At 39.5% G+C, this 14,671-nt stretch overlaps 1 protein-coding gene across 3 annotated transcripts in view; it reads right to left on the reverse strand.

Annotated features, from left to right (window-relative positions):
* ssh2a (slingshot protein phosphatase 2a) overlaps nucleotides 1-14,671 on the reverse strand; it is a 31,982-nt gene that overhangs the window by 1,466 nt on the left and 15,845 nt on the right. For all 3 annotated transcript variants that reach the window (XM_077612246.1, XM_077612244.1, XM_077612245.1), the window contains 13 exons: nucleotides 8,542-8,654; nucleotides 8,081-8,145; nucleotides 6,876-6,997; nucleotides 6,600-6,665; nucleotides 6,460-6,525; nucleotides 6,019-6,213; nucleotides 3,908-4,001; nucleotides 3,465-3,593; nucleotides 3,277-3,323; nucleotides 2,804-2,950; nucleotides 2,531-2,731; nucleotides 1,533-2,445; nucleotides 1-689 (listed from right to left, as the gene is read on the reverse strand). The exon at nucleotides 1-689 is cut by the window's left edge and continues 1,466 nt beyond it. In XM_077612246.1, coding sequence (XP_077468372.1) covers nucleotides 1-689; nucleotides 1,533-2,445; nucleotides 2,531-2,731; nucleotides 2,804-2,950; nucleotides 3,277-3,323; nucleotides 3,465-3,593; nucleotides 3,908-4,001; nucleotides 6,019-6,213; nucleotides 6,460-6,525; nucleotides 6,600-6,665; nucleotides 6,876-6,997; nucleotides 8,081-8,145; nucleotides 8,542-8,654 — 2,847 coding nt within the window. The remainder of the gene's footprint in view (nucleotides 690-1,532; nucleotides 2,446-2,530; nucleotides 2,732-2,803; nucleotides 2,951-3,276; nucleotides 3,324-3,464; nucleotides 3,594-3,907; nucleotides 4,002-6,018; nucleotides 6,214-6,459; nucleotides 6,526-6,599; nucleotides 6,666-6,875; nucleotides 6,998-8,080; nucleotides 8,146-8,541; nucleotides 8,655-14,671) is intronic.

A 14,671-nucleotide genomic window follows, 5' to 3' on the forward strand; every position in this document is an offset into this window, starting at 1 on the left:
TCCGCGCCGGCCCCTTCGAGGAGGAAGGCCTGCAGTTCTCGCAACGTCTGCTGAATCCGCTCCAGCTCCTGGCCGCTACGCACCAGGCGCTGCTGGGAATCACACTCAGGTCCGCATCCCCCCAGCCCGCCCGAGATATCTGAGTTCTCATCGGGGTCCGACTCCTGAATTGTGACCCCGTCCAGAATGATTTGGAACGCACTGTCATTTTGGTTTGGGCTTTGTAGAGATGAGTCTACTGTGTGAGTATCACACATCATATGGCATTGAGGCTCGTGAAAAGCATCAAACATGTGGCTTTGCGTTTCGAAGCTGTTTAGTCTCACACCCGCCTCCTGAGGGGGGCTCTCACCCTTGGCGTGGGCGGGTAGTCGGACAGGCGGGTGTTCAGCGCAGGGGGACCGTCGCGCCATCTCTATTTCCTGCCTCAGCTTTAGCTCCAGCTGCTCGGTGGCCCGCCGCACGGAGCCCGCCGGCAGGTCGCGTGTTGTTGGCGGAGGAGTCAAAGAGCGTGGCGGAACTTCAGGCTGCATCTCCTCCGGAGGGTCTGAGTGCAAGGTGGGATTCGAGGGAGTGCTTGGCTGGCATATGGCTTCGATTTCAGTGACAATATGGCGAACAGATATTCCGTTGTCTTGGGAAGGCTGATGCAGAACCTCGGGGCTGAGCTTATCATCGCTATCCACTGACTGGAGAAAGACAAAGAAATATCCACATTGTTAGAAAACAAGTCATTCGTTGGGATTTAGTAAATATTAGGCAACTTTCTGGTTGTCCTCAATGATTTTCTTCAAACGCGTACATGTTTTTCTAACAAAAAAAAAAGGTTTTAAATAGACGATTCTTAGCCTTGCCATAGTCCATGCACAGCTCGACAATCAATCTCTGGATTATTGACAGATTTTGTTTGGATTGAATAGTTTGCTATCGATCAGCTCATATTGCATGCCCTTACAAATGGGGTGAGTATTTTTTTTCCTCGCAACTCTACACTTTTAGCTTTATTTGTAAAAATGACTGATTTTTAAATATTTCTAATTTTAGCATTTCCCCTCAGCTTCAGCTGTTTGAATAAACTGGTTACATCCAAGTAAATTTGGATTTGTTATACACCTCTCTGGGCTTGGCATAACACATCTAATGCCCCACATTAAATGATCAATAGCTGAAGTTATTAAAACCTGCCTACTGAGACATAGCGAATGGCCCACCACAGAGAAACTTACATTTAAATAAATATTCAAAGTTTATCCAGTCAGACACATTGAGGCAGGTAAAAAAAAAAAGACCAGTGAGAACATCAAAAAGGTAATTATCCTATAATGGCCTAAATGACCCAATGTTGTGATGTCTTCTTATACATAAGGTATATTTTTTTTTAATGACCAAATATATTAATTTGCCCTTAAAGGGTTAAAACTACTGCTGTATGAATCCCATACACACACATATATACAAATATATATTTAAATATAAAACTTTAAACCTAATTACTACAGATGGATGAATATCAAAACTTTTTTTTTTTTTACCTGACTTGTCCCTTGTTCACTCTCTTCCTCTTCTTCAGTTCCTATAGTGTCATCCCCATCCAGAGAAGGGGTCTTTTGCTCTGAGAGTTTTGGCGTCCTGTCCTCTTGGGCTAAACCCAGAAACTTCTCCCTGGCGCTGAAGAAGTCAATGCTGTCTGAACTGTGGTTGGGCGAGCCGTCAGCTTGGCTGCGGCCATTTGGTGTGTCTTTGGTGTGGATTTCTTGTGGGTTGTTGTTGTCATCACTGTGCTCTGTCGAAGAAAGCAATGCTGGAAGAATGATGTCGCTGACTGGACTGGGCGGGCTGTGCTTTTCACTCTGCGAATCTGAAGGTGACTGTTCAGAGGTGTCTGAGGACATGGCGGTAATGAGAGAAAGGTCTTCGGAGCTACTTTGCTCAGGAAAATGAATAAACAGTTCCAGTGGTTTCTTTTCTGGGCTTTCTGATGGTGTCACAACATCTGGGTGACCATGAAGAACTTCAGGATTCGGGGGAAGAATGTGGCATGCAGGAGCGGTATCGGAATTGATGGTAGTTCCCATGGCGACCCCATTCACAGCACCGCCGATGTTTTCTTCTGGGGCGAGCACTGTCGTGTGTGCTTGTGGCGAGGGAGATGTGAGCGCGCCATCGTGATCCGTTTTGAAAGTCTCGTTAACCACCGAGTCACCTGCATCATTGCAATGTGTGGGGAGATCAGAGTTCGATTTGGTGGCACCATCAGGTTCAGAAACAAGAGTTTGGAGCACTGCAACTCCCAGAAAGTGATGCAAGGCAGGGGAAGAATTATTATTGCTACTCCGGGAGTCAGAGCGTCCCAAGGAGTGCATTGAGGATTTACATAAAAGTTGTGGACGCTCTGATAAGTCACTGTCCGAGTGGGATCGCCACAATTTATTATGCCTTTGTTTGCTGGGGAGGGAGAAATAAACTGTAAATATGATGCGAGCAAGGCTACAGAAAACTACAAGCAATTGTAATGTGAAAATAATTTTACCTGGCCAGCAGAATTCCCTGATATTCCTCCAACTGTTTCATAAATGAAGGATTGGGTTTGGTGACGGCTCGTCTCTCCTTGACGTGCTCAAAGGCGGCGTCCAGCGTCCAGCCATATTCTTTCATTGCGTAGGCGATCACTGTAGAAGCAGAGCGACTGACTCCCATTTTACAGTGAACCAGACACTTGGCACCGGCTTTCCTAGAAGTGGGGAAAAAAGGATAATGCTTGACACCAAGCAGAGAAAGTGTGTGCATGTGGATCAAGGCCTACTTGGCTTTGGTGATGAATTTGTAGGTTTCATTCCAGTATTCGAGAAGGTTGGTGGCCTCCTCATCGTACACTCTGATGTTGTGGTACTCAAACATTCCAGGGAAGAAGTTGTCTATTTCTCTTGTCACATTCAAGATATAACGAACACTACAGAAGAAATGAGAAGTTAGGCTTCAAAAAGCCCATAAATAGCATAATAATATCCAATGGTTTATGTGTGTGTGTGTGTGTGTGTGTATGTGTGTATGTGTATGTGTGTGTGTGTATATATATACACACATACATACACACACATATACACATATATATATATATATATATATATATATATATATATATACATATATATATATATATATATATATATATATATATATATATATATATATATATATATATATATATATATATATATATATAAAAATATGTTTGTGTATATATATATGTATATGGATATATGTACAGTATCTTACCCGCTGTTTTGCAACTCTTCCAAGTTAGAGGCGTTCCACTCAGAGCCCTAAACACAGTGAAGCTCTTGTCAATTCAATTTCATGTTACAGCCTTCTATTTGACAAAGTCTGCTGCACAGACTGAGTCAAATTTTATTAAACCTTAGCTAGAATATGATGAGTTATGATAAAAGAATAGGGCTATTTACCAGGTAAACATGTTCGAAGATCTCAGTTGGACTATCCATTTGTCCAAGGATGACAATCATCTCATTGTCTATGAACTCTTTAAACTCCCTCAGGTTGCACACCATTTGCATCTCCAGCTCTGTGCGGATCTAGAAAAACAAAATGGACAGTGGTTAAAATCAAAGATTAGACCTTAAAAGATTTGTTGAAAAAACACATAAAATGTGAGTTTCTTTCACAATGTATACTTACCAAGTTATGATAATTGTAACAATTTATAAACGTGTTTGATAATTTGCCAATGAGATTTGTCAATGACACAAACAAAAACTGTGTACCAAAAAATCAAGAAGAATCATTACTAATTGTCACGCAAGGAAATAGTAAGTTCAGCCAAACTGCGTTACTGGTTGCAAACTATTTGTGTGGTGCAGTTACAAATATGTAATCTATTTCTTCTCACCTCCTTACAGGTAACATTCTCCAAGTCCTTTTGCATCATTATCTCTCTCAGTCGCATTTTGATCAGTCTCTCCGTGCGCTCCCTCTCAGTGGGCCTTTGCAGAAATAAAGACAGATTTAAAAAAACTAAAAATCTCACACTCTTGAACAAGCAAACAAAAAGTAAAGTCATAAAATTCCGGCAACGGTTAGCGTTCGCTGAATTATTTGAGGGCCTAGAGATGACTATTCCATTAAAGAACCATTCCCTTTGTCTCGTTTCTTCGAAACTGGAGTGGGAAGAGAAAAAATGAGACGACCCACAACAAAATTCCCTTGTTGAACATTCCTGTCTTCTTGCATGGTGCTGTTTTAAACATTTATGCAAGGGAATACATTTTGCCTTTGGAACGATGACATCAAGTGGTTTAATAATTTCTTCAAGCTTTCTCAAAGCTCCCTTGTTTTAAAGCATCAGGGTCAAACTGAGGGTGTGCACCAGAATTTTTAGTCAACTGGCTTGTTTATCTTTATCCAGGACATGTATTTGACCCTTCCAGAATGACTGAGAGCGACTATTGTCTTTTGCCAACAAACAGTCATAAAGAAATCCTTGAAAAAAGCCTGCTACGTCAGTGAGGGCAGCTGACAACTATAACCCACAAAAAATGGCATTGATGAAAAGCATTCCATTGTCTGCCTTCATTTACTCCACTTTAGGTGAGATGAAATAAAGATAAATAGTACTGAGGTGGGGTGGCATAATGATGGAGTGGTTGTCATGTCCGCCTCAGAGTTCTAGGTTAGGTTAGGTTAGAACTTTATTTCATCCCGTATTCGGGAAATTTCTTGGTTGCAGTAGCATGACAGATACAAGACATTGTAGACATAGGTAAAAACCTGGAGCCACACACAGACTGAGACTGAGGGTTCATTCTCTGGTGGGTTCCGATCCCCGGTGTCTGTGTAGGTTTTCTCTGGGTACTCCGGTTTCTGCCTCATATTCCAAAAACATGCACGGCTGACTGACCACTCCAAATTATCTGTAGGTGATAGTGTGCGCGCAAATGTTCGTTCGTGTCCTTATGCGATTACATGGCAACCAATTGAAAGTCTACAGCCTACTGCTCATCGTTACCTAGGATAGGCTTCAGCACCCCCGCGACCCCTTGTGAGAATAAGCAGTTCAGAGAACGAATGAGTAAATGAGTAATACTGAGGAGTTCCTGATCAAAGAGGTCACCTTGTGCTGTAACATAAAGATTGGGTGGTGTGTGTTTAGTGCTCATAAAACACAGACAGGAACCTTTTTATGTTTACTGCAACAAAAACATACCACTCCCTGGGAAAGACGTGACATGATTATTTGCCAAGAAGTGGAGCCTGTACCCGTGATTTTTTCATCCCTTTATTGGACAGCCATTTATGCCCCCCGATGTCCCCGCCTCATACTCGAAAAGAAGAGTTCTATTTAAATCTTCCGCTGCCATCGAATGTGTGCTAGTTTTTGCCTCACACCTGTTTCTGTCTGTTCAGCATCACCCAACCTGGTTATGCCTCAGGACTATTTTCCAAATGTAACTCAAGACAGTAAAAGCCTGAGCTATTTTTTTACTCCAGAATATCATAATCGCAAGCAATTCAAAAATGTAGGAAGATGCACATGACTAGGCAGAGGGGGCAGGGGGATTTTTTTGGTATTTATAAAGCCATAAATCCATCATATCATTCCTACTATTTTCAAGTGCTTCCTTATGGGGCTGTTGACAACCTTGTCATAAAGTGCGGCAATGAAAACTTGTTTAAGTGGACTTACTGTATGTAGTTAAGCTCACATGTCTGCTAATTTGATCTTCATCTACCACGGCTTTCCATTGCGTAAAGGTCAATGGAAGCAAGTGGACGCTCTAGGTCAGTGAAAAGTGAAGCAATGCTATCTCAATGTGATAAGTAGTTGGTAATGCTCTGAAATGTGAGTGGGGTGTTTAAACCTACAAGTGTTCGGACTATAATCAATCTATTTTCCGAACACTCAGTACTTTACATGTTAAGCAAGCATGAAGCCTGCCCTGGTGAGAAACAAACATGACAATCAAATTGATTTCTATTATCAATTTGAGCACCACTACTTACAAATCTGTGAAGAGAACAGGTGAATTGGCACGGTGCGACTCAACATCTTGCATGGCGTTCCACTCATTGATGCAGAACTGGTTGGAGGAGATCCTGCTCTGATAATAGCTGACCCACGTTAGGAACAGGCTGCCTGGGTAGTAATTGTTGCAGCGGGCAACATCGCAAGCTTTGTGGAGAGACTGAAGAGCTGACCTGAGGAGGGTAACGGAAACAAGAATAGTCAACCATTACGGTGTGTCTTGAAAGGTCCGTATGCAAAATCTTATGAGAGATGCGTTGAATGAGTGAGTCAGACGAGAGCGGCAGCTTTGTAGAAGTAACAGTGTCAGTCATTCAGTGCCAATGACTTAAATGAGTCCGCTCTAAAGTGTTATGCTTGGATGTATATATTTTTGGTACAAAAGATAATTGCTCTGAACACAATCTGAAGATGCTCACCACATTGCTTGAACTGAAACTGGCTTGAACACATGAACTCGACTGACAGTTGACACGCTAAATCCTCTGCAAAGGGGGGAAAGGTACAGTTTTAGAAAATGGAGGCAAATCAAAGCAAAGGGTATAAAACCAGGACATACCCATCTCCATCTAAGTGGATCAGCGCATCACTCCATAGAGGTAGAACGAGACCCACTGTACAGCAGCTAGGAGAGAGTCAGAATATCCAACGTTAGACTAACTGGTTTCACATAATACAATTGGGGCGTCATGATTTCTAGATACATTATTGAATCATTCATTAGAGTTTTGAATCAGAATCAAAGCAAGTAAATTAGCATTTTCATTTGCTTGAATGAATTCCAAATGAAGATGACATTGTCAGATTATGAGTTTGCCTGTGGCGTGATACTAACATGTCAGACGAAAAGAAGTCCATCCCAAGAACGATGCTTTCCTCTGTGTCTTGCCTACCGTTGGTGGATACCACCACCATGTAGCGAGTTACCTGAGGGTAGGAACTCTCCAGGCGCACAGCCTGAGAGATCAAAGAGAAAAATAGGAATCAGACTTGGCACAAATTCCTACTGCATACTTCCTAATGCCAACTGTTTACGGCTGTAAGTATTTCATATTTTTAAGATTAATAAAATATTCTTATTAATATTTGGTTTGTATTAAACTGTCTGAACAGTACCAATAGTTTGCCATTTAGTAATCAACAACAAAATGATTATTGTGGTATGATATGATGATTTCAATTCAATCAAATAAAAACATTAATCACCCCATTTTATGGTTTCTCAAAGCTATTTAGCCTGTAAAAATAACATCACCGATAAATCAGAAGCCTTTAGAAGACCCCTTCCAAAAAATAGAGGAAAAAATGGTTCTGAATTTTTGTTTGGCCCTTTTTCCAGAAAAATAGGCTAAAATGAGCAGTTCCATAGAGGTTTCAAGGGGAATCTAAGCGAGTCACTCTTGTGATTTCTTTGTAATCTATCTAATTTTTCTGGCAAAACAAAGGTTTAAAACTGGTATTTTCTGAGACATAAACACTAACATGACAGCCAGAAGCATGGACCAACATTGTATAGAAAGTGTGCACCAAAAATAGAGTTATAAACCCTAGCATTGCAGTGAAATGAAAATTCTTTAGAAAAACTGAACATTAGGAAAGCCAAAATGCAATAATACTTGTCTATATATTTTTCATTTTATTATTATTTAGCTGCTACATTTGTTCCGCTTCACAAAATTCTTAGCTTCCTTGTGCTTGTTTAGTAATGTGATGGCATACTGTAATTTATCAAATCCTTTAATTTTATGAGACATTTTATGTGGAGAAAAAGCAATAAAAGCAGATGCCGAATGAACATAGACACATTTCATTGATGGTGTGACCTCAAACGACCTATGCCACTAGTCAAGTAAGAACTGCCAGAGCACAATTGAACACATGTATATAATAAATTAATTTAATTAAAAAAAAATTGTCATTGTGCAAACCTCTACCACTCATAAGGAGTTAATGCAAGTCGTGTCAAAAAAGTACTACATCTGAATAGTCCCGTTAACCACATTGTAGGAAAGTGTGTCAGTGTGTCTCAGCGTTACTCACGAGTCGAATTGTGTCCTCTGGCCGCAGCACAGTAAACATAGTCTGAAGATGTTTCTGGAGATCCCCTAGGATAACAATATGCATTTATTCTCAGTTTACTTTGACATATTTGTCAGTTAAAAGTTAACTTTAGAGACAGAATTCTGTGTCACTTCTCCTTATCTCAGCTTTGTTTACACTGCCTTCACGTTGCCCATCTTTGGTTTAAATACAGTAGGGGTCAACTTTTTATAAAAACATGCTGACATTTTTAAAAACCTCTTTTTGTTTTGAACATAATTTCATCATGTCCTACACAAATGTCATGAAGTTTTGTAGTAAAGGGATTCCAGTACATATCTTAAACTGGAATCCATGAAGCCATTGCAGTTACACGTCATGTTGCGAGTAAAAAAGCTATGAGGAACTAATGACACCGTAATTGTATTTATCTTTTGGTTCCTGATATGTATATCGCTTACCTGTGTGCTTGTTCCATCGTTGGCTGATATGAGGTGGAGAGTTTGGTGGGGGACTGTTCCCTCTTGGAAGGAAAAGGGCAGCACCTTTTACTGTAAGGAAGCTTTCGCTGATACTGTAAGCAAGGAATAGGGATAAATGGTTAATCATATATACCTCAAATAAACAAATTAAAAGAAAAGGAAAAAAGGACAGTATACAGTCATCCCTTTACTTACGAACCCCTCTAGCTACGAAATTTTCAGGTTACGAAAGCTTTTTATATGCAAATGAGTACCTCAAAATATGAAAACAAGATCCAAGTTACGAAATTCCCTCAAACGTCAATACATTTCCCAGATCCGATATTTTATTTTGAAATTGTTGCGGATGCATTGATTCCTTCTTTACAATCTTGCTACACTCTAGTGGGCTCTCATTGGCTGCCTCACAACAACCACTATCCATGTTTCAAGATTCTTTCTTATGTACTTTTGAACAATATTCGTCGTCACAGAGTTCTGACGGTGTTTTTTTGTTGAGTTTTTCCAAGTGTGGATAAAGCAACTTCTGTGTTTATCATCATGCCTCCCAAGAAAATTATCAGTGCGAATGAAAAGAAGTGGTCAGTGGGGAGGACATTGACAAGTTGGTCGAAGGGCACAAAAATGAACTCTTAACGAAGGAGCAAAATGAACAAGTTCATAGAACCCTCGGAAATACAGGAGGAATATAACATGAAAGCGAACGAGGAGGAAGCATTGAGCATTCCAGCAGCATAAAATCAAAGAAATGCTGGGGAAATTTCACAAACTTCCTGTCTTCGTGGAAAAAAAAAAAACATATCCAGAAAGTGTTCATGAGTCATGCGATCGCCTACTTATACGTTTGTCTGTTGCTCTCTATTGCATTTTAGAAACGTTATTAAAAGCCGTGAAGGGCAATTGTCTTTGGGTACTTTTTTTGCAGAAGGGCAACTTAAATCTAATTTTACAGGCGATAGATTTTTCTTGATATTTTTCTGAATTGTATTAACCCAAAAACCAAGGGCACAACCATAGAAGGCTGGATTTTGTGAACTGCTTCACCCCTAACGTGTATTGTGTAATGTGTGGTAATAGAATAATGTCATTGTCACAGTATTCCATTCAAGGTGGCTTGGCAGGAGCTCCCCAAATCTGAGCGAAAACAAGATCAAATTTGAACTCAGAACACAATGTTCTTTGCTCCTCCACACAGCTGGATTACACACATTAAATGCATTCACTGTAGCAGCTGCAAGCAAGGAGAGAAAGCAGAGGCTGCCCCACTCCTCCACAATGTTTGATTAGGGATAACAGTTGGCCAGCATACAAATCTATGAACAAAAGCGGATCTTCTGTTCCCTTTTTGAACACTTAGTCATATTAAGCATGACTTTAGTTCATTGCATTGAAGACAACACATAAAAATTGTGAAGTCAGTGTTTGACCAAGGAGTCAACATACAGTAGTGTGCAAGTGTGACGCACTTCTTTAGTTTTTGTTTTGAGGAACAATGTGACCTGCTAACCTAAGAGATTTTGGAGTCAATAATGGCCGTGTCAGATGATATTCAAACATCCTGAGATATTGAGATGAGTGACACAGCAGGTGAGAGCCCTTCACTTGTGGGGTCACTTGTATAATAAACATGTGGTCTTGTAATAGCACTTTGCATACTTGTATATGCCTCTAACAGACATAGACACCCAAGTAAATTTGATTCAGACAGACCAACCCTCAAAGTGAAATTGGACTGGAAATAGAAGCTAATGAGTTAAAAAAGAGGTAGACATGCTTTGTTGTGTACAGTGGCCACAACTAAAATTCAAAAGTGACTTTCATCTAAGCCATTAGAACCAGCCAAAATGAGCTCAATTGTTATTTTGGGCTGTATTGGAACACAATGTGTTTATCAGTTCAGGATCAAAGCAAATGGCACAAGTCCAAATTTTGCTAGTAACAGTAATTGTGCCAAAACAACAAAGCTCAGAGCCTGTTTGCAGTATGCTCATTGGATATATGATGCCTCTTATCAGTTGAGATTTCTATAACACTCAAAAATGTAACATCAAGAAGAAAAAATATACAGATTCCCCATTGGACAAACAATAATAATACAAACACAAAAGACAAAACGGTCATGCTTTTCAAGCCATCCAAAGGTATTATGTTTTATGTTTTATGTTGGCAAAGGAGCAGAATACAGACATTACTATATAATGGTGCTTTGATTTTTACACACTAATTAAATGATAGTATCTAGTCAAAGAGTATTAAAAAAATACAACTAGTAATTTAATTACTTATTCACAGAGGTTTGAGGTCTCAAATTTGAAAGGAAAAAGATGTTATAGCAATCGTGGTAATTAGAGACTGACATTATTTATTGTCGTGTTAATATGTCATATCGCCCAGACCTACTAATAAAGCTCATTAATTATTTTATTATTTTGAAATATAATATCAGATAAATCAAACATTCAACCCTACTCATGACGAGTTGTAGAAAAAGGGAAACCTAGTAAAGAGAATACAGTAAAACTTGTTAAACCTGTTCTGCTCAGCTCAAATATGGGTGGTTTCATCGCCTGTGGGTTTGTAAACAAAGACGAGAAACTGACCCATTAAATATGCTGAAACACCCAATATGTCAACATGAAAAGACAAGTCTTAGGATGCACTAAATAGTACTTAGTAAATGCCATGGAATTTAATTGGGATGGACGTTTTCTTCTCTCTACACAATGAGTTTCATCTGCAAATAGTCCCTACACACGAAAGTGTGCCTAAAGGGTGTCTTACAGAAATCTGTGATTCACATTGATACATATTAAATATGTGCAGACTTTCTGAACAAAAAACCTCCCCAGACCATTCGTATACATCACGTGTCAAAGTGGTGGCCCAGGGGCCAAATCTGGCCCGCCGCATCATTTTGTGTGGCCCGGGAAAGTAAATCATAAGTGCCGACTTTCTGTTTTAGGATCAAATTAAAATGGAGAGTATAGATGTATATTAAATTTCCTGATTTTCCCCCATTTAAATCAATAATTGTAATTTTTTAATCATTTTTGTCTGTGTTTTTAGTTCAAAAATCATTTTGTAAAATCTAAAAATATATTTAAAAAAAGCTCAAATAAACATTGTTTTAGATCTATAAAAAAACTGAATATTCAGGGCTTTTAATCCAGTTCTTTTAATCCATTTATTTAAAAAATATATCTAAATATTATATCTAAAATGGTCTGGCCCACGTGAACTGAAGTTGACGTTAAAGCGGCCCGCGTACCAACCCGAGTCTGACACCCCTTGTATACATAAACACTTTCGAAACAAAGCACCTCTTTTACCTAAGACACATTAAATGCAGTTATTTGTGAAAAACTATTTCATCAATGATTTAGCAAATTCCCCAAATAACTGTAAAATTCCAAATGCATAAATTAAATAAATTCTGAAAATGCAGCTTATGAACACAAAAGGTAAATTTGCCTGTAAACTTAACTTGTATGCAAAAGATGTACATTTCTACATATATTGTTGTAAATGATTGCCAATAAATTTAGTCGATAGTTCAAATGATTCTTGTTGAGCCCGTTTCTGTTTGTACATAACAGGACCAGTACAATCTGACTTTTAGGGATCCTGGCATCCCCCTTCTTCCTCAGTAACTTAATCTCTTCATTTCTCCAGCCATTCAATCTTCCTTCCCGAGTAGCTGAGACAATGGATTTGTAGCATGTGGTGGCAATGCACAGACAAGAAAAACACACGACAGCCAAGTGCAGAGCTCACTTCCCATAACCTAGCCACCCTTGACCGAGCTGTTTCCTTTCACTCCCCCTATATCATATCCTCCTTTCCACATTCCCCACATCTTCTCATACTTTTTCAATTTGGCTGATCTACTCAATTTCAAAGTAATGACCCTTCAAAGCAGTGCTACTGTACATTGTCATTCGTATTATAACCTTCAATGAGAGTTGCAAATCTAAGACATTCACGTGCCCAATGATACACTTAAATCTGCTCACAAACAGAAAGTATGAAATTCAAGCCAGAGAATTTGAGAGGCTGTGGGGTTGTATGTTAAGGAGGGTAACTTAAAATAGACAAGTTCTTTAAAAGTGTTTGCTATTGATAGGTGGCATTGAGTTAGTGTTGGTCGCTTACTGTACATAAAATCCTTTTGTGGGCTCTCAACGACCTGACAACATGCCTCGGAGGTTCAATCGGGACACTTGCATATCCAAATGACCCACTGTGTGCAGGCAAGGCCATTAGCACTTACACATCTCTATCCATATTACTGTTGCCTATGCAAACAGTGGATAAGACTCTAGGCCTCAACTGTCATTGTTTTTTACTTAATGTGACTGCCAACTTAGTCCTATGTAACACGTATTTTTCATACATTCCTTGCTTAAAATTGTTTAAATGCCGAATGATGACAATAAATATTAAGTGGCTTGGTGGAACTAATACTGTGCAGAACATTGGTAATGGATGAACTAAACCTTGAGCTGCCTTTTTCTGTTTCTACCCTCATTTCCACCACAGTGTTTCTCCCTTTCAACCAATCAAATTTGGCATAGCAACTTTGCACGTGGTCTACGTTGTGTAGAAAGTATCTCCTAAGAGAAAAAATGTTTCCATTGCTCAGATGTCAAATAGCTGGCTCACATTGGCTTCACTTGGTGTTCTTTGTGTGCTAAGCGTGATTCTAGACCTACTTGTGTTTTAAATAAGTATGTGTTTTAAGGTAAAATCTCTCTGCTTGCACATGGGTGGGGAAAAGGCTATTTAGCTGGGTAGTTATAGTAAAAAGAGCATGCAAGATCTTTGCAAAAATTTAGAGAGCGAGAGAGCTGCGGTCCATCAGTTAGAGACACAATCACCACTATCTAAGGACCTCTCCACATACAGGCAGATAAGTAACCTCCCGCCTCATCTCTCCACCCTTAGCCAACCAGTCTATGCCCATATTAGTCACTGTAATGTGGGATAAATTTAGGGCTGTGCTCAATGCGGGAAAGGCCTGAAGCCACATGCATCCAGTGAGAAATACCATGGCCATAGGTGTATGCTGAACATTGTTGCTTAATGGTGTCACTATGGAAAGATATGCTACTAACCGAGAGAAAATATGGGCATTAATTTGTGACACCCTGAACTGGTGTAGTAGTTGCAATCTTAGTTTTTTTTTTTAATCAAAAGGAAAAATTTGGAACGGTTAAAAAATGCCACTTAAATTCTCAATGGGAAAGACCTTTCAGAATTAAACACTTAAAGAACATGAGGTTTTATGTAAAGCGTTCTGCTTCATTTTCTGTGAATGTAATAAATTAATGGTTTGGGTTCATTGATTGCACTACACAGCGCATGTTTTAATATGACAAAATAAATATCCTCTGTTCAAATAGTGTCATGCAGGTGTAGTGGGTTAAAGGTAAACACTGCACCATGCCAAACAGTCAAGCTTAGTGGTGGGAGTGTTTTAGTTTGCGGCTACACGAGTGCTACACTGTTAAAGGTAATGAATGATCGATTATCAACCAGGGTTGATAATTGGACATTTTCTTTGACGTACTGTCATCCTTCACCACTTTGTGGTTCCAACTTTTGAGGCTTTGGTATTTTATATTTTGAGTAAAAAAAAATCAACAATGTACATAATGTCTAAATTCTCACCGAAACTCGATAATGGAAGACAGGAGTTGAAAATTGGCGCCAGTCAGCGCAGAAGAACCAAAATTTCACCATAGCAGAATGACACGCCGAATAATATAAAAGGCCAAGGACAACATCTTGCCTTTTCCTGTTTTGTTTCCAGCTTTGTTTGGATTTTTAATCACCCTTAAAAATGCCTGGTAAGTGTTCTGCGCCATCTAAGGCATCCAATGGCCCAAGAAAAAAAAAAAAAAAACATGACATTGACCGAAAAAATGAAGTTGCTGGATATGCGGGCAATAAGTATGCGCATGTAGCAAACCATTGTGGCATAAATGTATCTACCATGCGTTACATCACCGTGACCGGACGTTTGGTCGCCGGACTTTTGGTCGAAGTCCGGCGACCAAACGGCCGAGTACCCATCATCGTGACCAGACGTTTGGTCGCCGGACGTTTG

The sequence above is a fragment of the Stigmatopora argus genome, chromosome 10 (assembly GCF_051989625.1).
Source record: "Stigmatopora argus isolate UIUO_Sarg chromosome 10, RoL_Sarg_1.0, whole genome shotgun sequence".
Lineage (NCBI taxonomy): Eukaryota > Metazoa > Chordata > Actinopteri > Syngnathiformes > Syngnathidae > Stigmatopora > Stigmatopora argus.